Source organism: Danio rerio, chromosome 5 (genome assembly GCF_049306965.1).
Source record: "Danio rerio strain Tuebingen ecotype United States chromosome 5, GRCz12tu, whole genome shotgun sequence".
NCBI classification, from domain to species: Eukaryota; Metazoa; Chordata; class Actinopteri; order Cypriniformes; family Danionidae; genus Danio; species Danio rerio.
Genome location: NC_133180.1, coordinates 78,040,001 through 78,065,397, shown reverse-complemented (window position 1 = coordinate 78,065,397; position 25,397 = coordinate 78,040,001). Strand labels below are relative to the sequence as shown.

The window sequence follows — 25,397 nt, the reverse complement described above, 5'->3', positions numbered from 1 at the left end:
GAAACACCTGCACACTACTTAGGGAACACATGCACACTGCTAAGGGATCACCTACACACTGCAGAGGGAACACATGCACACTGTTCAGGTGATCTTTTAGCAAGATGTATAAATGAGCGGTCAGTGTACATACACACACACACAGATAGACATACACACACACACACACACACACACACACACACACACACTCACACACTCCTCTGAGGGCCCTGAGGAAACACAGGAGCCGCTCACAGACACTTTCTCTTTGTTGAATGTGTGTTTTGTGGTGACAGTGGCCCCGGGGCCCGCTCAGACAGACACACACACACAGCAGAGCTTCCTGCTATTGAGTGTGTGGATGCTTTACGTGCAAGAACACACACATCACATACCGCTTTGAACACTAAAGGCCACACACACTCCACTATGGCTTATTAATAGAGTCTACACTTCCTGCTTCACTTTCTTTACTGCTGCAGTCTTTCTTGATTCTCTGTGAAACATCTGAATCAAAGGACTCTGAATCAAATGACTCTTTTTTTTTTTTTTTTTTTTTTTAAAGAGGTCAATCAAATACAATTACATACATAGAGACAAATAATACAAATAAATAAACAAATGCACAGAAATACACACAAAGACAAATAAACGCCAGGGTAACAAAAATAGGACTGATGAAATAAAGTTACATCTTAAAGAGACACAAAAGAAGAATATAAGGATACCGTTTTTGTTGCTTTTGGATGAAGAGAATGCTGGATAGTTTCCAAATATTGGTCTAGGTCGATTTTGAATAGATCAAAAAAAGGTTTAGAGCCACTAAACTTCTGTTTGTGAATATGAAACTTGGCTAATAGAATACACAAATTAACTACATATACTTTTTCCATGTTTTCTTTTGAGTCATCAAATAATCCAAAGAATATAACTTTAAAAGAAAAGGAAAAGTCACTCATAATATAAGATTGAATAAAGATCAACAAATCTGACCAGAATCTCTCTGTGAAGGAGCACTGCCAGAACAAATGAATAGAGTCTTCCTCCGAAGAGTGACAGAATGAGCAGTTTAAATCAATGTCAGGCTTATATTTCTGAAGACAGACCTTAGTAGGATAACATTTGTGAATTAATTTAAATGTTACTTCTTTTACTTTATTTGTAATAAGATACTTGTGAGGCAAAGTCCATACTTTCTCCCATGGAATATTTTCAATAGTGTTGTTCCAATAAGGTATTACATAAGGGATTGTTATGATCTCTCTCTGAAAGAGGCCTCTAATTTTACAGTTATTTTTTTGTTGGTCTGCTGAAAAACAAACACTTCCAACCATTGTGTCGATTAAATTCAGGGAGTGAGTGTATGGCCATGGTAGTGTGACACCTTGCATTAGAATAAACACGCCAGAAGGGATAGAGTTTACAACAATGGCATATTCACTAGGAGTAGCAGGAATGTTAAACTTCTGCAAGAAATCTGGATAGTTGTAAAGTCTGCCTTCTGAGTTAAAGAGCTGGCCAACTAAAAGAAAGTTGTTTTTAAACCAATTTCCAAGAGCATCTGCTTATGAAAATTGGAGAGTTTGATCGGTATCTTCAAAACATTATAATTACAAAGTAAAAGAAAATTTAAACCACCAACTTTGGAGAAAATATAATTAGGGATAATATTCCAGAGTGAGTGGGGATTTTTAAGAAAGTTTTTGAGCCAATTAATTTTAAAGGTGTTGTTTAACGTAGTAAAATCTAGATAATTCAGTCCTCCTTGTTTTATGGGGTTCATTATTACTGATTTCTTAATTAGGTGAATTTTGTTTTTCCAGACAAATTTATTTAACATGCTATCAATCCTTTTTAATGTTTCTTTATTTACCTCCAAGGAAAGCGCTGCATAGGTCAGTCGAGACAACCCTTCAGCTTTAGAGAGTAAAATTCTTCCTCTTATTGATAAGTCTCTCTGCAGCCACGAATTAAGTTTCTTTTGAGTTTTCAATATTAAAGGATCAAAGTTGAGTTTGCATCTTGTTTTTTGGTCCTTATTTATTACAATTCCTAAGTATGTTATTTGATCTTTCACAGGGATGTTGCATATAATGGGAACATTACAGTTTTTAATTGCCATCAATTCACATTTTTTGATATTTAAATAAAGACCTGATGCTTTGGAAAAGGATTCAATCAGTTTTAAAGCATGAGGGATTTGTGAAGCATCATTCAGGAATAAAGTAGTGTCGTCAGCCAGCTGGCTAATAATAATTTGTCTATCATCAATTGTGATACCTTGTAAATTACTACTAGAAATGTGGAGAGCTAAAAGTTGTGAGGCTAGTAAAAATAAATATGGAGATATAGGACATCCTTGTCTCACTCCTCGTGACAAGCTGAATCTTGGTGATGTTCCAAATTTTAATTTAATACAGCTATTATTGTTTTTATATAATGTGCGAATGGCTCTACAAAAATAATCACCAAAACCAAACTTATCAAGACCTTTAAATATGAATTTGTGTTCGAGCGAATCAAAGGCTTTGTAGAAGTCTAGAAAAAGTAGGAAACTGTCATTAAGTACAAGATCTTCATAATCTAAAAGGTCTAGAACTAATCTGATGTTATTTGTAATATGACGTTTCTCCATGAAGCCTGATTGCGACTCATCAATAATCGAGTTAAGGACATCTTTAATTCTTCTTGCTAAAATAGAGGCTAAGATTTTGTAGTCATTATTTAAAAGGGTGATGGGCCTCCAGTTTTCTAGACATTCTTTATCTTTATTGGGTTTGGCGATCAAGGTGATGACCCCTTGTGTCATAGTTGGTGGAAGAGCCTCCAAATCAAAACTTTCCTCAAACACTTTTAGTAAAAAAGGAGATAATTCCTTATCAAACATCTTATATAGTTCAGCGGTGAGACCATCACTGCCTGGACTTTTATTATTTTTTAAACTTTTGATTGCCTGAAGAATTTCTGATAGAGATAAATCACCCTCACATGCTTCTTTATCCTCTAATGAGATTACTTTGTTTTGATTAATAGATTCAAAAAATAAATTGGCTGAATTATCACAGTATTTTGATGTATACAAATTATTATAAAATTGGGAGCAAAAATGAGCTATCTCCCCAGGATTTTCAAGTAACTTATCGTTTGCTCTAAGTCGAACAATAGAAGCATTTAAGGCATTGGATCTCTCCATCCTGAAGAAATAAGCTGAGTTTTGTTCTCCTTCTTCCAGCCATGTTTTTCTGGATCTGACATAGGCTCCCTTAGCTTTAGTTTTATATAGCTCATCTAATTTATTCTGCAATTTTAAATATTCTGCATTTTGAGCATCTGTCAGTGATTTATTAAAAGAAAAATCTGAAAGTTGTGATAGAATTTTGTCTTCATTTAATCTATTTTGCTTAGCTATGTCACCACCAAATTTTCTAAAAAATTTACCTAGTTCATATTTTAGGAGTTCCCAATTACGTCCATAAGCTTTTTGTGATTTGGCTTTTTCCCAGTAGATGTGAATAATCTCTTCAACCTGTTGCTTGGCCTTTTCATACTTAAGAAGAGAATTGTTTAATTTCCAAATTAGAGATTTATTATTATTAATTGTAGTACTTAGTGACAAATTAATAAAGATGTAAATGGCATTATGGTCAGTCAGTGGACTATTGCTAATAGAAGTAGATGTATTATTGTCTTTTAATGTTTTAGAAATCAACCAATAGTCAATTCTGGATTGTCTCGAGTGATCTTTGTTGCTCCAAGTGTACTGTATTATATCTGGATACATCTCTCTCCATATGTCGACTAAATCAAATTTATCTATAAGCGCTAGAAGATAGGAGCTTGGAGAAGCTGCTTTCCTTGGAGGGTATCTGTCTAACATATTATTCATTACAATGTTAAAATCCCCACCTAATATTATAAAGGCTGTTGGATATTTTTTTATTGCTACGGAAAGTTTTTGATCTAACATGTTAAAAAAAGCGCAGTTGTCCGCAACAGAGTTGTATCCATATATGTTCACAATAATTACTATACATTGATTGACAACAATTATTATTAGCAAGAAGTGGCCTGAGGGATCAATATCAGTTTCCAGAACATTGCCATTGAAATTATACTTCATAATCGCTACTCCTGCAGAATGTTCTGACCCGTGTGACAGCCATATATCATTGCCCCATTGTGTCCTCCAAAATTTTGCATCTTTTGAGGTAGAGTGACTTTCCTGAAAAAAACAAAAATCTACTTTGTGTCTCTTAGAAAACAAAAATAAAGCTTTCCTTTTGATATTATTTTTTAAACCCCTGGCATTTAAAGAAAATAACGACAATGACATACAAATATAACAAGTAAACAATACCTAAAGAACTAGGTATAAGCTAAGATATGAATTAGAACAGAAGAAACTTTTTTAGAGTAACAATAAAAAAAGCGATAGTTCGCTTGACTCTGCAACATGAGAAATATAAGTATAAGGGCTTTTCAATTAAAGTCTTTTTCATTTGCTTTACTTTTTCTTTTATATGTTCCTCCGTACAACCGGAAAAAAAATAGTAGGCCTAATAAAAACAATTATTTAGTTTCGTGTATAGTAAATGAAGACTTCAAAAAAAAATGTTAAGTATTTAAGAATAATGTCTATAAACGAAAGTCTCAATAATTAAAAAATAAACGAAAAAAGGGAGAGGGGAAAAAAAGGTTAAAGATCCCTCACTTGCGAGAGTGGTGACGACAACAAGTCCTTTAAATCTAAACTCAGTTCAAAAACACAGTTTATCCTTCCGTCTGAACAGGGATTTATGAGTTAAAGAAAAAGAAAGAAAAAAGAAGCTTGCGCTCACCCGGAAAAAAAAATATATATAAAAAAGTGCCGTGGTGAAATGTTGATGAGGACAGCATCATTTATCCTGGCTGATCTTTTGCTGAAATCCTTTTGCAATCCACATATGCAAACGGTCCTCTGAAGCCTGCTCTCTTCCCCTCCTTTCTCGCTCGTTCGACAAGTGGCCAAAGTTTATTTCTGGCGTCTTTGGTGCTTTGAGTTAGGTCTTCAAAAATCCGGATTTTCTTCTCTTTGAGGATGTCCGCGGTTCTGGCATCCCTCCAGATCTGGTCTCGGACGTTGCGTGAGAGAAACTGCGCGATGATTCGGCGGCTGGGGCGAGCTCCGTCAGCGCGAGGACCCAGTCTGTGGGCCACATCGAGCGTGTAGATCAGCTGTTCTGCTATTACAGGAGAAACTTTACTGAACAAGTCAATCAGAACTTTGCGGACATCTTCGCCGCGCTGCTCCTGAATACCGGACACTCGTAGATTCCACCTCCGCTTGTAAGTATCGAGTTCCTCGCATTTATCCCGCAGCACACAGTTCTCCTTCTCCAGCGATTCCACTTTCTTCTGTAGCGTTGTCACATTGCCCGTTATTTCTTCTACTTGGTTATTCATAAATTCAAGCGCCTCGGTTACACTGTTTAGTGAATTGGTGTTATCTTTCACTGTTGTCTCGAGGGATTGCATACGAGTCAGCGACTCTAACTGCATTTTTTCAACTCGTTCCAAAACTTCCAGCAGGTGCGAGTTGGACACCGTTTGACTCTCCGACGCCCCTTTGTCAGTTGTTTTTGATTTTTTAGTCGGTGGATTAGGAGTTTCAGGTAAGGGAATTTTAATCGATGCATCATCCATCTTGAGCGCGGCATCCAGAGATCTCCTCGCATAAGAATGAGTGGCACTTCGAGCAGCTCTGCGTTCTTCCATTGCACTCGTTTGAAAAATGTGAAAAAGGTATAATAATAATAAAAAGAAACTCCGGTCAGTAATAAGACGCTTTTTGGCCCTTTTACTTATCTAGCTATTATTAAATGGTTTAGCATGTGCAGAGCTTCAGCACATGGTTGTTAACCAGTCGCCATCTTGGAGATTTCAATCAAATGACTCTTAATGAACACAAAATATCTGAATGAATTGACTCTGAATGAAATGACTCCCGATGAACACACAAAAAATCGGAATCAAATGATTCTTGATGAACACAAAACATCTGAATCAAATAACTCTGAATCAAATGACTGTTGAGCTCTTAAAACCGCTGAATCAAATGACTCTCGATGAACATACCAAACACCTGAATCAAATGACTAAATCAAATGACTCTAGATGAACACATGAAACACCTGAATCAAATGACTCTGAACCAAATGAGTCTCGATGAACACAAAACGTCTGAATCAAATGACTCTCGATGAACATATCAAACACCTGAATCAAATGACTCTGAATCAAAATAGTCTGGATGAACACACAAAACATCTGAATCAAATGACTCTGAATCAAACGACTTGATTAAACACAAAACACCTGAATCAAATCACTCTCGATGAACACAAGAAACACCTGAATCAAATGACTTTGAATCAAATGACTCGATGAACACATGAAACACCTGAATCAAATGACTCTGAATCAAATGAGTCTCGATGAACACACAAAACACCTGAATCAAATGACTCGAAAACGCAAAACATCTGAATTATATGACTCTTGATTAAACACAAAATGCCTGAATCAAATGACTCTCGATGAACACACAAAACATCTGAATCAAATTACTCTGAATCAAATGACTCTCAAACACAAAAGATCTGAATCAAATTATTCTTGATTGAACAAAACACCTGAATCTAATGACTCTGAATCAAATGACTCTCAATGAACATACAATGCACCTGAATAAAACGACTCTTAAACAAATGATTCTCGAACAAGAAACATCTGAATCAAATGACTCTTGGTGAGTACACGGAACCATATGACTCTGAATCAGCTAAGAAAACCACTTAATCAAATGTCTCTGAATCAAATGGGTCTCGATGAGCACACAGAAGATCTGAATCATAAAGATAGTAAGATTTAAAGGCACAGTTCACGCATAATGAACATTCCACACATGATTGCGTTTGTTCCTTCTGTTGAATGTTGGAAGCCTTTGACTTCAATAGTATGGGGAAAAATAAAGACGTCAGTGTCTGTTTTTTCCAACATTCTTCAGAATATCTTCCTTTGTGTTCAACAGAGGAAAGAAACTCAGACAGGACTGAAGCAAGGAGGATGAGGAAATAGGTGACACAATTCACATTTTGGGGGAACTAGCCCTTTAATAGAGGTCAATAGTTTAATTTTTTTGTTAAATGTGCACAAAACAACACACACACACACACACACACACACACACACACACACACACACACACATGTTTGTTTATCTATTGAATTGAATTATTTAGTTTTGTTTAGTTTAATTTGATTAATTTTATATGTGGGTTGGAGCAGTTCAGTGTGTGAGCCGCAGGGGGCGCTGTCATCAGACACTCATACAGGACTCAGGCAATCAGAACTGCTGCTGCTTTATAAACTCTGCTGATCATCCTTTAATGCATCTCAGAAATAAACAGCCGACAATAGAGTGCTTCTGAACTTCCACATGTACAGTAGGAGAACGTTGACCACACTACTATAAATACAGTTATATATTTTTATCATTGATATTTATTGTTTTATTCATTTTATTATGATTATTATATTATTATGCTATTGTTTGAATATTATTGCTGTTTGATGATGATGATTACTATTATGATATTATTATTATTATATAATAAAACATTGATAAATAATACGTTGTAAATAATAATAATAATAATAAATAATAATAAAACGTTGATTCTTAAATATACTATTATTATTGGAATTATTATTAATATATGTTATGCGTTATTATTAATATAAATATATGTTATGCTTTACTAATAATGATATTCATTCATTCATTTTCTTGTCGGCTTAGTCCCTTTATTAATCCTGGGTTGCTACAGCGGAATGAACCGCCAACTTATCCAGCAAGTTTTTACACAGCGGATGCCCTTCCAGCTGCAACCCATCTCTGGGAAACATCCACACACACAGTACGGACAATTTAGCCTACCCAATTCACCTGTACCGCATGTCTTTGGACTGTGGGGGAAACCGGAGCACCCAGAGGAAACCCACGCAAAGGCAGGGAGAACATGCAAACTCCACACAGAAATGCCAACTAAGCCGAGGTTCGAACCAGCGACCTTCTTGCTGTGAGGTGACAGCGCTACCTACTGTGCCACTGCCCCACCCCTTAATAATGATATGATTTTTATTAATATATGTTATGCTTTAATAATATTATTATTATTATTAAAAATATTAATATATTTTATGCTTTATTTTTATTAATATTGATATTATTAATAATATATTTTATGCTTTATTATTATTATTAATATATGTTATGCTTTATTATTATTAATATGTGTTATGCTTTATTATTATTAATATTATTATTGTTGTTAGTTTAACTATTATTATTAATATATGTTATGCCCTATTATTATTATTATTATTATTATTATTAATATTATTATTATTAATATACATATTATTACTATTATTATTAAAATATATATGTTTTGCTTTATTATTATTATTATATGTTATGCTTTATTATAACTTATTATTATTTATATATTTATAAACCCCCTGCCTTCGCGTGGGTTTCCTCCGGGTGCTCCGGTTTCCCCCACAGTCCAAACACATGCGGTACAGGTGAATTTGGTAGGCTAAATTGTCCGTAGTGTATGAGTGTGTGTGTGTGTGTTTGGATGTTTCTAGTGATGGGTTGCAGCTGGAAGGGCATTAGCTGTGTAAAAACTTGCTGCAAGTTGGCAGTTCATTCCGCTGTGGCGACCCCGGATTAATAAAGGGACTAAGCCGACAAGAAAATGAATGAATTGTTATTATTATTATTAATATTATTATATTGAATAATAAAATGTTGCTTCTTAAATTTATTATCATTTTATTATTATTATTATTATTATTATTATTATTATTATTTTGTGAATCTTTACAAAAAACTGATTTAATATTTTCACGTTCTGCGATGTAAACAGTAAACATGCGTCGGCAAAACATTCTGACAATTTCTCACGTCAATAAAGCAAGTTTGGATTGAAAACAAAAATGAAAGAGAGAGAGAGTTGGGGGGATTGGGGGGGGGGGGGGGGGTGGGGGGGCAGTAGGAGGGTCAGTGTGTGTGTGTGTGTGAGAGAGACGATGACGTCATCAGGGTTCAGCTGGACTCGGCGCTAGTCTGCCGGAGTTTCAGTGGACGCGCGCGCGACCCTCCTGCAGCGCAAGGTAAGACTCGCTCTCGATTCTTTAGCTAATTGGTGACATATAACCGTGTTTAATCACTGCAACTCTGATCGCAGAGCTTCTTCACCTCATTATGAGTCTCTAGACGCGCTTTAATGCGGTTATAATAAACTCTGAGCAACTTTTAAAGTAAATCAAAGTGGATGAGTCCGTGTAACAGCTGCATCATGTGTCTGAGGTGTTTTGAGTTATAGTTATTATTGTCCTAAACTTAGGTTTGTTGAAGGAATGATTAATGTTAACATTATAAAACTGAAGCTACATTTAGCCCACTACTACTATTATTAGTAATAACAACACCTAATACGTCTAATTATGCCATAGTTTAAAACATATGACGATTATTATTATATTTATTATTATTATATTTATTATTATTATTACTGGGTGTTCAGTTTATTCTTAATAATACAAACGTTATTTTCGATTCCAAAATACTTATTAATTATCATTTAAAGTAATATACAGACACCATCCGCTATCCACAGCGCCATTAATTAATGCTAATGAACATAAGTATACCTGTACAGCATTTATTAATCGTAGTTTGGCATGTACTCGTGCATTATTAACACCTACAGTTGTAGTTAATGTACTGTGAGTTAACACAAACTAACATTAAACGGCTTTATGTGTCACTAATGTAAACAAAGATGATTAAACACTATAATAAATGTCTTGTTTATTGATTGTTTATGTTAGAAAATACATGAACCCTGTTATATTATTGTAGATAAGGGCTCCCAAAGGCCCTGTGTAAAAATAAGTAAGTGAAACTCATGTAAATATGGCTGTAATAATATTTAATGTGGTTATAATATACTTTTAAAATATTTCGAATAACACGCAGAGTAAATATATTGTTTTACACTGTTATTGTTATTACACTGAATGACGCCTGTTGGTTTATAATATAATTGCATATCATGACTTCTTGAATCTGTTATACTGAATAAACTCTGACAAACTGCAGATTCAGGGTAAAATCCTGTGGTTATTTCAAAACTCACAGTAAGGAACACAATAGGACTTTGTTATTTTAATAAAACACAGACAGCACTTATTTAAGCATGCCAGGAAAACAAACTGCCTATATATACACACTTTCCCACAGTGTGGGAGCTTATATAAATCTTAAATGTGTAATAAAGGTCAAATTAAATTAAAATACTGAACAATTGAATATGCAGTTTGCATATATATATATATATATATATATATATATATATATATATATATATATATATATATATATATATATATATATATATATATATATATATATATATGTGTGTGTATGTGTGTGTGTGTGTGTGTTAAAAATAATAACGTAAACACTTTATATTTGTGTTTAAAAGGCTTGCTAATTTAAACATTTTCCAAATGCATGTTTAACAGAGTCAGTTTGCTGTGTTAGGTGCTTCAGCTTTAAGTGTTCATCAGTTATTTTTAATATATTCCTTTATCAGTATTAGGGCTGCACAATATATGGTTTCAGCATCGATATCGTGATGTGATCATTCGCAGTAGACACACCGCAGGATCTGCTATGTTGAGTTTGTGTTGATCATTTGCTTGTGTTTTCGATGCCTGTGATTTTAAAAACATTCAGTCATAAGTAACATTTGTGACCCTAATTATGGTTCATGTTGTCGAATTATTTGAATCATTCAGTTACTGTAGTTGAATACTGTTTGACTCGGGACATGATAAAACGCTTTGTTTTAATTGGATCCTTTTCTTATTTTTATTTATAGATTATTATGCATGAAAATACTCACAACTCATGTAAATACAGAAATGAACTGCAAATACACAGCACAGACCACAAACATTTTTAAAAATTAATATATAATATATTATTATTATTATTATTATTATTATTATTATTATTATTTAGTTATGATTTTAATATTATTGTAATTATTTTTTGTATAATTTATGGTTTTATTATTATTATTATTATCATTATTATTATTATTGTTGTTATTATTATTATTATTATTATTATTATTATTATTGCTATTATTATTATTATTATTATTATTTTAATAATAATATTATTATTTTAATACGTTATGGTCTTATTATTATTATTTTTTATAAATTATGATTTTATGGTTATTATTATTATTGTTTTATACCTTATGATGTTATTATTATTATTATTAATAATACAATTTTCATAAGTTATGATGATGATGATTATTATTATTATTAATATTTTTACAAGTTATGCTTTTGATGATGATGATGATGATGATTATTTTACATACGTTATGATTTTATTATTATTAGCATTATTATTTTATAAATTATAATTTTGTGATTATTATTGTTATTAAATATTTTTATAAGTCATGATTTTATTATTTTTTTTATAAGTTATGACCTTATTATTAATTTTCAAATAGGTTATGGTTTATTATTGTTATTTTTTTATATATTTTAATTTTTATTGTTATTATTTTATAAGTCAATGATTTTATTATCTTTATTATTATTGTTTTATAAATTATGATTTTAGTATTATTATTATATTTTATAAGTTATGATTTTATTATTATCAGTATTTTATGTACGTTATGATTTTATTATTATTTTTATAAGTCATGATTTTATTATTATTATTATGATTATTAATATTGAATAATACAATGCAGCTTTTTAAATATACTATTATTATTAATATATGTTGTGTATTTATAGATAGTTTTGAATGAAAATACTCAAACTCATGCAAATACAGAAATGCACTGCACATAGCACAGACCACAGCAAAAATGGGTCGGGGGACCCCAAAAATTCGGTAGATTGTTTATTAGATGTTATAGAGATTCAAATAGTAAATATTAATTTATCAATCTCTGACTTAACACGTGCATGAAAATACAACACATACAAATACAGAAACGCACTGCAAATAGCCCAGAATACAAAGATAATGTGTTGGGGGACCCCAAAACGTTTATAAATTGTTTATTAGATTTTTTGTAGATGCAATTGATCTAACATTATGAATTCTGTCCAAATAGAGATATTAAGTCATCTGATGAATTTGTGTTCACATCGCAATAACACAAAATAACTAATGTCTTGCAGCCCTAATCAGCATGCGCATGCACCGTTATATGAGCTGTGCGGTCAGTGTTCTCCAGCCAGTCATCATAATGCTGATTTCTCTCTCAGGAAGTTGGAATATTCAGCTTATTTCCCCGAATCATCATCATCATCATCATCATCATCATCAGACACGAGTGTTGAGTTCATCAGAACAGACGAATCTACAGCCGACATGAAGAGCATCTGCTGTGTTTTAGTGCTGTGTTTGCTTCTGTGCCGGAGATCCACAGCTTCAGGTAAGAGCTCCATTAATGCGCTGTTGAACTATTAATAATCTCCAAAAAGAGTGTCATTATGAAGAAATACTATGGTGATTTACTGTAAATACTGCCGTGTTGTTAAAACATGCTATACTTGGATTAATCTGTTGTGGTAATTTTACAGTTGCTATGGTAACAACGACTATAGTAATCAGTGTTTTGTGGTGATTCTACAGTTGCTATGGTAGCACAACCACTACTGTAATCGATATTTTTTGATTCTACAGTTGCTGTGGTAACAACTACTAAACTAATCGGTGTGTTGTGGTGATTCTACAGTAACTGTTATGGTATCAACAACTAAACTCATTGGTGTGATGTGGTGATTCTGTAGTTGCTATGGTAACAACTGTAGTTATCGGTGCTTTGTGGTGATTCTACAGTTGCTATGGTAACAACAACTATAGTAATCGATGTTTTGTGGTGATTCTACAGTACTATGGTAACACAACCACTATAGTAATTGATCTTTTGTGATTCTACAGTTGCTATGGTAACAACTGGTAACAGTTATAAGTAACTGTAGTAGTGTTTTGTGGTGATTTTACAGTTGTTATGGTAACAACAACTAAACTAATAGGTGTGATGTGGTGATTCTATAGTTGCTAAGGTAACAACAACTAATTGGTGTGTTGTGATGATTCTGTAGTTGCTATGGTAACAAACGTAGTAATATATGTTTTGTGGTGATTCTACTGTTGTTATGGTAACAACAACTATAGTAATCAGTGTGATGGTGTGATTCTACAGTTGCTATAGTAACAATAACTACAGTAATCGATCTGTTGTGGTGGTTCTGTGGTTGCTATAGTAACAACATCTATAGTAATCGGTGTGTTGTGGTGATTCTACAGCTGCTATGGTAAAACTAGTAATCGGAGTGTTGTGGTGATTCGATAGTTGCAATGGTAACTACGACTATAGTAGCTGATCTGTTGTGGTGATTCTACAGTTGCTATGGTAACACAACAACTATAGTAATCAATCTGTTGTGGTATTTCTATAGTTGCTATGGTAACAACTATAGTAATTGGTGTGTTGTGGTGATTCTATAGTTGCTATAGTAACAAGATTTAAAGTAATCAATATGTTGTGGTGGTTTTATAGTTGCTATGGTAACAACTATAGTAATTAATCCGTTGTTTTGGTTCTATAGTTGCTATGGTAACAACTAAATAATTGATAGGTTGTGGTGATTCTACAATTTCTATGGTAACGCAACATCAATTGTAATATAAACAAATGGCCCAATACTGTAGTTTTCTACAGTTAGGGTATATTATACTACAACACACCACAGTTTACTGTAGTAAAAACTAAAGTAAACTACAGTTCAGTTTATTCGTTTAATTCAGGTTATTCTTCAGTATGCTGGAGCATTCGTTAACAAGTGAATTCATGAAATGTTGTCGATAATATAATACACACAGCACTTCACTATAGTATGCTTGAAAACACTATAAATGATTGTACTGTTAAATTAAGATTAAGATTAAGAAAAAGGCTGTATGTAGGCGTTCAGTTCTGCTCTGTTTCAGTGTAATAATCTGTACTGGCAGATTATAACCACTGCTGGCAGTGCTTTTAATGATAATACTCTCTAAACATCATTGGGATCATAATAATATGTTATTTGTGCTTTGAGAGACAAAAACAAGGCATCCAGGGGAAAACAATCTGGGCATTTGACGATGCTTTGATTGTATTCCAGCAGCTCAAACACACTCCAGCTGTTTCCAATCAGACTGAAGATGCTGTTCCTGCTGATTCCCTCAAACGGCCCCAGATTGAACACTATTAAGGGCATATTCGTGCTATAAATTAATTATTTATTTATTTTAGTCGCCCCACATTAAATAAATCTGTAACTTATTGTAAGCACTATAGTTTTTTTATTGTATTTAACATTTTTACACCGATTTGTTTATATTTTACAGTGTATTTGGGTGTATTTTTTAAACATATATAATAATGATTTAATACATTGATTTTAAAGGCAATGCATGTTTGAAGATTGTACTGGTGAACGATATATTAAATGGTTATGAGATTGAGATCAGTTCAGTAGTGTGCTGTTTCGGTGTCTGATAGTTTGATGTATGCTGATGCTGAATTATAGAGCATGTGATATTGACACACACCGTCGTCTGGTTTATTTAGCATCTCCAGCTCTGCTGAATTAATCCGCTCTGTTTAAGGTTATATCTGAGCTCAGCAGTTTACAAAATGTCAGTCATAGTAAATCTGAGTCTGTCTGTGGTCATCAGCGTCTTCTGTTTAGGCTTATGGTGGTGTCAGATTCTGTTGTTGTGATTAATTGCTTATGCTTTTATCATGATATAGGTTATTGTCATGATAATTATATATTGAATATTGTGTAATTAAAATGCTATTTTAACAGTTGTTATAGCCAAAAAGAGAGAGAGAGAGAGAGTGTGTGTGTGAATTGCTTTATTGTCTATAAATGTGACCACAGACCCCAAAACCAGACAGAAATATGTCTGTATTTTGGATCATATAATGGATCATCTGGATCATTTGAATACAATATATTTAGTATTTTACATCATCTGGAAGCTGAATAAATGAGCGTTCTGTCTGTGGTCGTTCTGTTTAAACCAAACCGTTTCTCTATCGTTTACCTGTTTGACCACAGATGACCATAGATTACAAGATCGGCCAAACTTACATTGCCCACATATCTAGCATCTGGGCCAAATACTACATTTTACATCTGGCCCGAGTATTGTGTGCCGCCTTAAAGAAGGTGCCATGGTAACAACAACTATAGTAATCAGTGTGATGGTGGGATTCTATAGCTGCTATAGTAACAATAACTACAGTAATCGATCTGTTGTGGTGGTTCTGTGGTTGCTATAGTAACAACATCTATAGTAATCGGTGTGTTGTGGTGATTCTACAGCTTCTATGGTAAAACTAGTAATCGGAGTGTTGTGGGGATTCGATAGTTGCAATGGTAACTACGACTATAGTAGCTGATCTGTTGTGGTGATTCTACAGTTGCTATGGTAACACAACAACTATAGTAATCAATCTGTTGTGGTGTTTCTATAGTTGCTATGGTAACAACTATAGTAATTGGTGTGTTGTGGTGATTCTATAGTTGCTATAGTAACAACATTTAAAGTAATCAATATGTTGGGGTGGTTTTATAGTTGCTATGGTAACAACAACTATAGTAATTAATCCGTTGTTTTGGTTTTATAGTTGCTATGGTAACAACAACTTTAGTAATTAATCCGTTGTTTTGGTTTTATAGTTGCTATGGTAACAACAACTATAGTAATTAATCTGTTGTTTTGGTTCTATAGTTGCTATGGTAACAACTTTAGTAATTAATCCGTTGTTTTGGTTCTATAGTTGCTATGGTAACAACAACTTTAGTAATTAATCCGTTGTTTTGGTTTTATAGTTGCTATGGTAACAACAACTATAGTAATTAATCTGTGGTTTTGGTTCTATAGTTGCTATGGTAACAACAACTTTAGTAATTCATCCGTTGTTTTGGTTTTATAGTTGCTATGGTAACAACAACTTTAGTAATTAATCTGTTGTTTTGGTAAACTTCTGTCAAACCGCATGCTGTTTGCCAATTAATGCCAAATCTGGCCCAGAATTCTTTGCAATCTCAGAAATACAAATGCTTTGCATGGCATTTTACTAATCAAAAGTTGAGTTTTGATATGTTTACAGTAAAAAAGCTTGTGTAATCCTTCGTTATTGTCCAGCGTTGGTTGTCATTGTGTGTAAACTGTGTGTCTGCCGTCCTCAGGAAGAGCAGCAGGTTATGTAACGTCTGATATTATTACAGCTGCAGAATGATCATTACTGCACAGAGAGAGAGAGAGAGAGAGACAGACGGACGCTTCCTCGATGAATAAGCACAATGATGGCAACAGGAAAAAAATGCCAGTGTTAAATATGGCGTGTAGCGTTGAAATGAGGCACTTCCGGCCGCTGGAGGACCGCCGGCTGGTCTGGGAGCAGTGAGACCCGGTGACGCGACCTCATGGAGACCGATTTCTATCTCGCAATTAACAATCTGTTTTCTTCCTCCTGCGACTGCCAGCTTTCTTCTCATTCCTGTTGGGGATTTTTTTAGATGCGTCCTGCTCATCAGGATTTACAATTCTGTAGTATTGAGAGAGTGCAGTAAATACTGTAGTATACTTCACATGCTGAAGAGTTACCCCAGGATTCAGTACTGGACCGTTTAAGATGAACTACTTCACTTTAAGACGAACTACGGTAAAATGTACTACACTATAGTATATTACAGTATATATTACATCTTACTGCTGTATACTGTAGTATTAACTATAGTGAATTGACAAACTAGTAAATACTGAAGTATACTTTACAAGTGGCGAGGTACCCCTGGATTCAGAACTGGGGCCTTTGCTTTTCTCAGAATGATCAGATATACCATACACTTTAAGACTTACTACTGTAAAATGTAGTATATATTACTGTATTTACTTCACCTTACTACAGTATACTATAGTATTAACTGTATTGATCTGATTAACTGCAGTAAATGCAGTAAAGGCTCTGACAAAGTCACATATAGTCTTTTCTGATCCTTTCTTTTTAACAATCGGCTGATGAATCCCCCGTTGTAAGCGTGTAGTTTGCTGAAGCAGAATGTCAGCAGAATGTTGAGATCCATATCAACATCACGCCGACTATTATTTTTATTATTTTAAACTATTAATATGATTATTATTATTATTATTATTATTATTATTATTATTATTATCATCATCATCATCATCATCATCATTATTATTATTTATTTTAATTATAATTTAATAATAATAATAATAATTATTATTATTATTATTATTTAATATTATTATTATTATTATTATTATTTATTATTATTATTTCTTCTATTTCTTCTTTTTATTATTATTTTACCTATTTTTAATTGCTATTATTATTATTATTGTTTATTATTATTTATTATTATTATTCATTATTATTATTATTATTATTTATGATGATGATGATGATTATTATTAATATTATTATTATTATTATTATTATTATTAATAAAGATTAAGATTAAAGGAGCTAATGAATGAATGATAAGCATTTTATTTATTATTATTATTATTATTATTATTATTATTATTATTATTATTATTTATTCTTCTTCTTATTATTATCATTCTTCTTATCATCATCATCATCATCATTATTATTATTTGTTTATTTTTATTATAATTTTATAATAATAATAATTATTATTATTATTATTATTATTTATTATTATTATTATTATTACTTATATTTTATTGCTATTATTACTATTATTATTATTATTATTATTATTATTATTATTATTATTATTATTATTATTATTATTATTATTATTATTATGATTATTTATTATTTATAATGATTATATTTATTATTGTTTATTATTATTTATTATTATTATTATTATTATTATTATTATTAATTTATTATTATTACTATTGTAGTTTTACATTTGTGAGGAAATCAAGAGCAGTATTTTAGCAGTAACAGAATATTCATTGCAAAACTCAATAATCAATTTTATCAAATGAAATGAGCGTAGTTAACTCAAAATTTACTGGAAGTTAATTCTACTCATTTAAAAGAGCACTCAGTTAATGAGTTAGTTGAGTAGGTTTTGATTGAGCATTAATAATGCACACCCGCTGTTAACAAGCAGAATTACTGAAGAGAAACACAAAACTCCAGCTGACTCATTAATTCTCTTAAAATCTCAGCAGAGGGTCACTAAACAAATGAATTACTTATTTTTAATAATGCATAAATTACAAAATTGTACTTTTTATGCACGAGTTTGCATTTTACACTGAAAGACTGCAGCTGGAAGGGCATCCGCTGCATAAAACATGTGCTGGATAAGTTGGTGGATCATTCCGCTGTGGCGACCCCAGATTAATAAAGGAGCTAAGCTGAAAAAACTATTGAATGAATGAATGAATGATAAGCATTTTAATTATTATTATTATATTATCAGTAACCGAATATGCTGTTTAAATAAGCAGCCAAAGTTGCGAAAGAAGGAGATCATTTGTTTCTAATGATTATAACTAATGGTTCTGTTGGCTGAGGAGTTGCTGCAGCTGCTCTCACACAGTCTGCAAACACTTTACTCCAGTGTTTATGGAACATTTCATAATTACACACGGGAAAACATGTTAAACAAAGCTGGAAGAAGCACAGTCTTATTGGTAGCACACAGTGTTATTCTTTACTACAGTAGAGGTAGAACATAATTAAAACAAGGGCTGCACAATATATTGTTTCAGCGTCAATATTACATCGTTGAGATATGCAATACATCGCATTGATATCAAAAAGAGAACATTTGTAGTTTTAACAAAGATTAATTGTACTTTTGTACGATGATGGCTGTGCAGTGTTATCTATTTACATTTGATTATTTAATTTCTGTAACTTCTCTCCAGAAAACAGAAAGCATTAGTTTATGCAGATTATCTGTCCTACAAATCATCCCAATCAATATTATGAATTCTTTCCAAACTAAGCCATTCAAGTAATCTGGTGAAATTATAATTATAATATACAATTATATTCATATTGCAATATATATATATATATACACACTCAGCGGCCACTTTATTAGGTACAACTCCCTAGTGCCGGGTTGGACTCCCTTTTGCCTTCAGAACTGCTTTAATCCTTCATTTCAGAGATTCAACAAGCTACTGGAAATATTCCTCAGAGATTCCTCTTCTGCAGAGCTCGGTTGTAACGAGTGCTTATTTGAGTTACTGTTGCCTTTCTATCAGCTGGAACCAGTCTGGCCATTCTCCTCTGACCATCAACAAGGCATTTGCGCCCACAGAACTGCCGCTCACTGGATATTTCCTCTTTGTCGGAGCATTCTCTGTAAACCCTAGAGATGGTTGTGCGTGAAAATCCCAGCAGATCAGCAGTTTCTGAAATACTCAGAGCAGCTCATCTGGCAGCAACAACCAATGCCATGGTTAAAGTCTCTTAAATCCTCTTTCTTCCCCATTCTGATGCTCGCTTTGACCTGCAGCAGATCCTCTTGACCATGTCTGCATGCCTAAATGCAGTGAGCTGCTGCCATGTGATTGGCTGATTAGACATTTGTGTTAACGAGCAGTTGGACAGGTGTACCTAATAAAGTGGCCGGTGAGTGTGGGTATGTGTATTTATATATAGGGTAAAGTTAGGGTAATTAGGCAAGTCATTGTATAACAGTGGTTTGTTCTGGAGACAATCCAACACTAATATTGCTGAAGGGGGCGAATAATATTGAGGTTAAAATGGGTTTGAAACTATTTTTGCTTTTATTGTTGCTGAAATAAAACAAATCCGACTTCCTCCAGAAGAACAAATATTAGAGGAAACACTGTGAGGAATTCCTGAATCTGTTCAACATCATGTGGGAAAACTCACAGGAGGGTGAGTAATTCTGACTGTATAGTGATCATTCCTCTATGTACAGTATACTTGTGTGTGTGTGTTTGTTCTGCTGGAGCTGCTCTGGGATCAGTGTATATCTAGATAAGATCTCATAACGCAGGTCTTATCAGTGCGTTCGGCGGCCGCTGGGTTTCAGTTTCTGTATTTTATCTCAGTCTGATTCTAATGAGGCGTTCGAGAGTCCCGCTGGAGACCCCAAACCCCAGAGACGGGACGCTCCAGGGGGACAGACGGAGACACCACCCACTGCGACACACACACTGGAAAACTCATCTGTGTATGAGCAGTTCAGTGTGTATCAGCGGTGGTGAATTGCATTATGGGATGTTGATCTCTGCTCTGTCCACTTCTGATGATGAAAGTTCAGCTCTACAGTTTAACACGCTGACTTTTACTGACATTTGAAATCATTTATAATGTATAATAAATAATATCTAGAGAAATACGAGTGTATGATTACAGAAAATGTGCACAAGGTTTGTGTGGCCACCATACACCATACAGCACTGCACACTATGACAGATGATCAGAAACGTCTCTGTTACACACTTTTTAAGGTCAAAAGTTGCTGGACTGTATGTGTGTGTGTATGTGTGTGTGTAATTGTGTATGTGTGTATGTATCTATCTATCTATATATGCATGTGTGTGTGTGTGTGTGTGTGTATGTACGCATGTATGTATGTATGTATGGATGTATATATGTGTTTATGTGTTTGTGTGTATGTGTGTATATTTGTGTTAATGTACGTGGATGTGTGTGTGTGTGTGTTTGTGTGTTTGTGGATGTGTGTGTGTGTTTGTGTGTGTATGTATTTGTGTATGTACATATGTATGTACACGCGCACATGTGTGTGTGTGTATGTTTGTGTGTATGTATGTATGTTTGTATGTATGTATGTGTGTGTATATGTGTGTATGTATGTATATATGTGTGTGGGTGTGTGTTTATGTATATGTATGTATGTTTGTATGCATGCGTGTGCGCGTGTTTGTGTGTTTGTGTGTGTGTGTGTGTGTGCGTGTGTGTTTATGTATGTGTGTATGTATGTTTGTATGTATGTATGTGTGTGTATATGTGTTTTTATGCATGTGTGTGTGTGCGTATTTGTTTATGCATGTGTGTGTGTGTTTGCATTATTGTGTGTGTTTGTATGTATGTATGTATGTATGTGTGTGTGTGTGTGTGCGTGTGTGTGTGTGTGTGTATTTGTGTGTTTATGCATGTGTGTGTATTTGCGTAATTGTGTTTATGTGTGTGTATGTATGTGTTTTTATGTATGTATGTATGTATGTATGTATGTGTGTGTGTGTGTGTGTGTGTGTTTTTGAATTTATATGTGTGTGTGTATGCGTAATTGTGTGTTTGTGTTTGTATGTATGTGTGTATTTATGTATGTGTGTGCGTGTGATTGTGTGTATGTATGCACATGTGTATGTGTGTATGTATGTGTGTATGCATGTGTGTATTTATGTATGTATATGTGTGTGTGTATGTATGTATGTGTGTGCGTTTAATTGTGTATGTATGTACATATGCATGCGTGTGTGTGTGTGTGTGTGTGTGTGTGTGTGTGCGTGTGTGTGTGTGTGTGTGTGTGTGTGTGTGTGTGTGCGTGTGTGTGTGTGTGTGTGTGTGTGTGTGTGTGCGTGTGTGTGTGTGTGTGTGTGTGTGTGTGTGTTCTCTGTAAGCATATGTTGCGTGAATCTTTGAGTGATGAGCTCTCCTGTCCTCCATCTGCTCAGAGGAACAGCCTTCGCTAAATGAAGATTTCCTCCTCCAGTCGTTACGCTAATAATGCACAGAACACACACACACACACAAACACACACACACACACGCGCACAAACACACAAATGCAAAAATTCAATAGGGTAATTAATTGCGAAGGGTGGTTTGGTGGCACAGTGGTTAGCACTGTCGCCTCACAGCTAGAAGGTCGCTGGTTTGAGTCAGTTGGTGTTTCTGTGTGGAGTTTGCATGTTCTCCCCATGTTGGCATGGGTTCCCTCCAGGTGCTCCGGTTTCCCCCACAGTCCAAACACATGCGCTATAGGGGAATTGATCTACTTAATTTGCCGTAGTGTATGAGTTTGTGTGTGTGTGTGTGAATGAGTGTGTTGGGTGTTTCCCAGTACTGGGTTGCAGCTGAAAGGGCATCCGCTGCGTAAAACATATGCTGGAATAGTTGGCGGTTCATTAAACATCTCTATAAAAGATTGAATTGTCTTGTTCGGTGTGTGTGTGTGTGTGTGTGTGTGTGTGTGTGTTTAGAGGCGGGTCACTCTGAGTTTGTTGCTGTGTTTATTTCCGTGTCGCAGTGACGCCGGCGTTGGGCTCCTGCAGGGTTAAACAGGCGTGTGTGTGTGTGTGTGTGCTGAATGCGGGGTGTTTGGAGCGCGGGGTCACCGGCGGGGGACACCACAGGGCTCTGTGCGGCGCTGATAAGAGTTTGTTTGTCTTCCGGTGGATGTTCGGCCTCAGTCTGCGGACGAGGAAACGGCGGGACAATAGGTGTGCGGAGCAACCCGTGACCTCCCTCTCGCTCTCTTCCTCTGCCTGAATCTGCCCCGTACACACCTCACACTTTCATCACAGAAACACACACACTCAAAACACACCCCTTCAGTGTGTGGATGTGAAATTAAAATGAGGTGTTTTAGATGTTAGTGTCAGTCTGTCTATATCTATAATCCAGTGTGCAGCAGAACACTGACAAAATCCACATGTAGACGATATAAACCTGATAGAAACATCTGAAGTTTGCCGGTGGTCACCTAAATGGATCAGGGATTTTTTTGTCATCTGCTCATTCTTCAGTTTCTTATCAAATCTTCTGACCAATCAGAAGCTCGGTAGTGTCTGACATGTCCCACCCCCTTCTTCGCATTGGCTGTTCATTTGATGAGCATTAACTCGATTACTCTCGCTAGCAGAGCTGTGAGGAAACCAACACGCTATTGGCTGTTTTTTAAAGGGGAGGAGCTACTATATGCCCCGCCCCTCTCTTCATGCTTTAGTTGAGATTATGTCAAACATCGAATAAAAATGCACATCTTAAAGCACTTGACAGGACTTTTAAAGGGCACCTATGATGCGAAATCATCTTTTGTCAGCTGTCTGGACAGGAGTGTGTGTGGTGTAGTGTGTCCACAGTCATACTGGAGTGAAATAAACACAACTTGTCTCTTTTTTCAAATTTTCTAACATTAAAATAGGATCCAAAATTCAGTGATTCTACAGTTGTTATGGTAACTCAACAACAACTACAGTAACTGATCTGTTTGTGGTGATCTACAGTTGCTATGGTAACAGCAACAACTACAGTAACTGATCTGTTTGTTGTGATTCTAGTTACTATGGTAACTCGACAACTACAGAAATTAATCTGTTGTAGTGATTTTACAGTTGCTATGGTAATGCAACAACAACTACAGTAACTGATCTGTTTGTGGTGGTTTTACAGTTGCTATGGTAACACAACTACAGAAATTGATCTGTTGTAGTGATTCTATAGTTGCTATGGTAATAATGCAACAGCAACTATAGTAACTAATTTGTTTGTGGTGATACAACAGTTGCTATGGTAACACAACAACTATAGTAACTGATCTGTTGTGGCGATTCTACAGCTGCTATGGTAACACAAGTACAGAAATTGATCTGTTGTAGTGTCTCTACAGTTGCTATGGTAATGGAACAGCAACTATAGTAACTGATCTGTTTGTGGTGGTTCTACAGTTGCTATGGTAACACAACTACAGAAATTGATCTGTTGTAGTGATTCTATAGTTGCTATGGTAATAATGCAACAGCAACTATAGTAACTGATCTGTTTGTGGTGATACAACAGTTGCTATGGTAACACAACAACTATAGTAACTGATCTGTTGTGGTGATTCTACAGTTGCTATGGTAACAATAACAACTATGGTAACTGATTCGTTTGTGGTGATTCTACAGTTGCTATGGTAACACAACAACAACAACTATAGTAATTGATTGGATGTTGCATTATTTTACATGAATAATTCGTTCAGTTTACTGTAAATCATACATGTGTTGTATGCCGTTCCAGATCTGCTTAAATTGTGTTCAGTTTAGAGAAAACGTGAACTCTCTAAGGACACACACTGAAAACACCACATATGTTTTACTCGAATCTGCTGAGGAAGCCAATCAAGAGGGCAAAATATGTGCTTCCTGCGAGCTATTTCTGTAGCGGAAATCAAAGTGTTGCTGTTTTTCACACAATCTGCAGATTTTCTCCACGCTTCACCTTCAGACTCGCAGTAACCTCAGCCGAACTCCAGCGTTTCTGCCTCTGTCCTTCATAGGAAATGCTTCACTGTTTTACTAGAGAGGATTCTGACGCTTGTTTTCTTCGACCTCTATGACGAGAGGCAGAAGCGGAAGTGAGCGTTTCCAGGACTTGTGGAAAACAGCGTCTTTTTCTGAATAACTCGAGACGTGCGTATCGCTGACTGGGCTGCTGTTTTTATGACCTTTAAAACAAGAAATGGTCATCATGTGATCCTGCTGAACTCCCAGCTGACACTAGAGCTTGATAAACTCCTCCAATCTCACAGTCGTCATCATTTTGCTGAGCAGTTACTTCAATATTAGCAGGAATAGCAGAGAAAAATGTTTACATGCATCAGGGCGAGAAAGTAAAACTAAAGCAACACTTCTGACAGTATGTGAGGTGAAACTGCCATCTGAGCTTGTCGGTATTTAAATTTGCTGCTGGGTGTTTTTTCAGCCAATCACATAAGCCGTAAATGTCATGTGACGTATCACTCTGGATTATGGCAACACTAATTATAGTCATTTATAGTAAAGTACACAAATTAGTCTGTTTGTGGAGATTCTATTGTTGCTATGGTAACCCAACTATAGTAATGTATCTGTTTGTGGTGATTCTACAGTTGCTATGGGAACCCAAGTATAGTAATTGAACTATTTGTAGTGATTCTACAGTTGCTGTGGTAACAAAACAATTATAATAATTGAACTGTTTGTGGTGATTCTATTGTTGCTATGGTAACACAACAACTATAGTAATCAATCTGTTTGTGGTGATTCTACTGTTGCCATGGCAACAAAACAACTACAGAATGAACATGTAACACATACAAGCTCAGAACTTTCACAAACTTAGTCACTCTATTCATCAGGGGTCGCCACAGCAGAATGAACCACCAACTATTCCAGCATATGTTTTAAACAGCAGATGTACTTCCAGCTATAACCCAGTAATAGGGAAACACCCATATACACTCATTCACACACAC

The 25,397-nt window shown here is 34.6% G+C and overlaps 1 protein-coding gene across 7 annotated transcripts in view; it reads left to right on the top strand.

Annotated features, from left to right (window-relative positions):
• The first annotated feature begins 9,169 nt into the window (after positions 1–9,169).
• eng (endoglin) overlaps positions 9,170–25,397 on the top strand; it is a 54,967-nt gene continuing 38,739 nt past the window's right edge. For all 7 annotated transcript variants that reach the window (XR_012406562.1, XR_012406563.1, XR_012406564.1 and 4 more), the window contains exons 1-2: positions 9,170–9,203; positions 12,411–12,580. Coding sequence is in view for 1 of the 7 variants with exons in the window: in XM_073951721.1 (XP_073807822.1) it covers positions 12,517–12,580 (64 nt within the window). In the remaining 6 variants the exon portion in view is untranslated. The remainder of the gene's footprint in view (positions 9,204–12,410; positions 12,581–25,397) is intronic.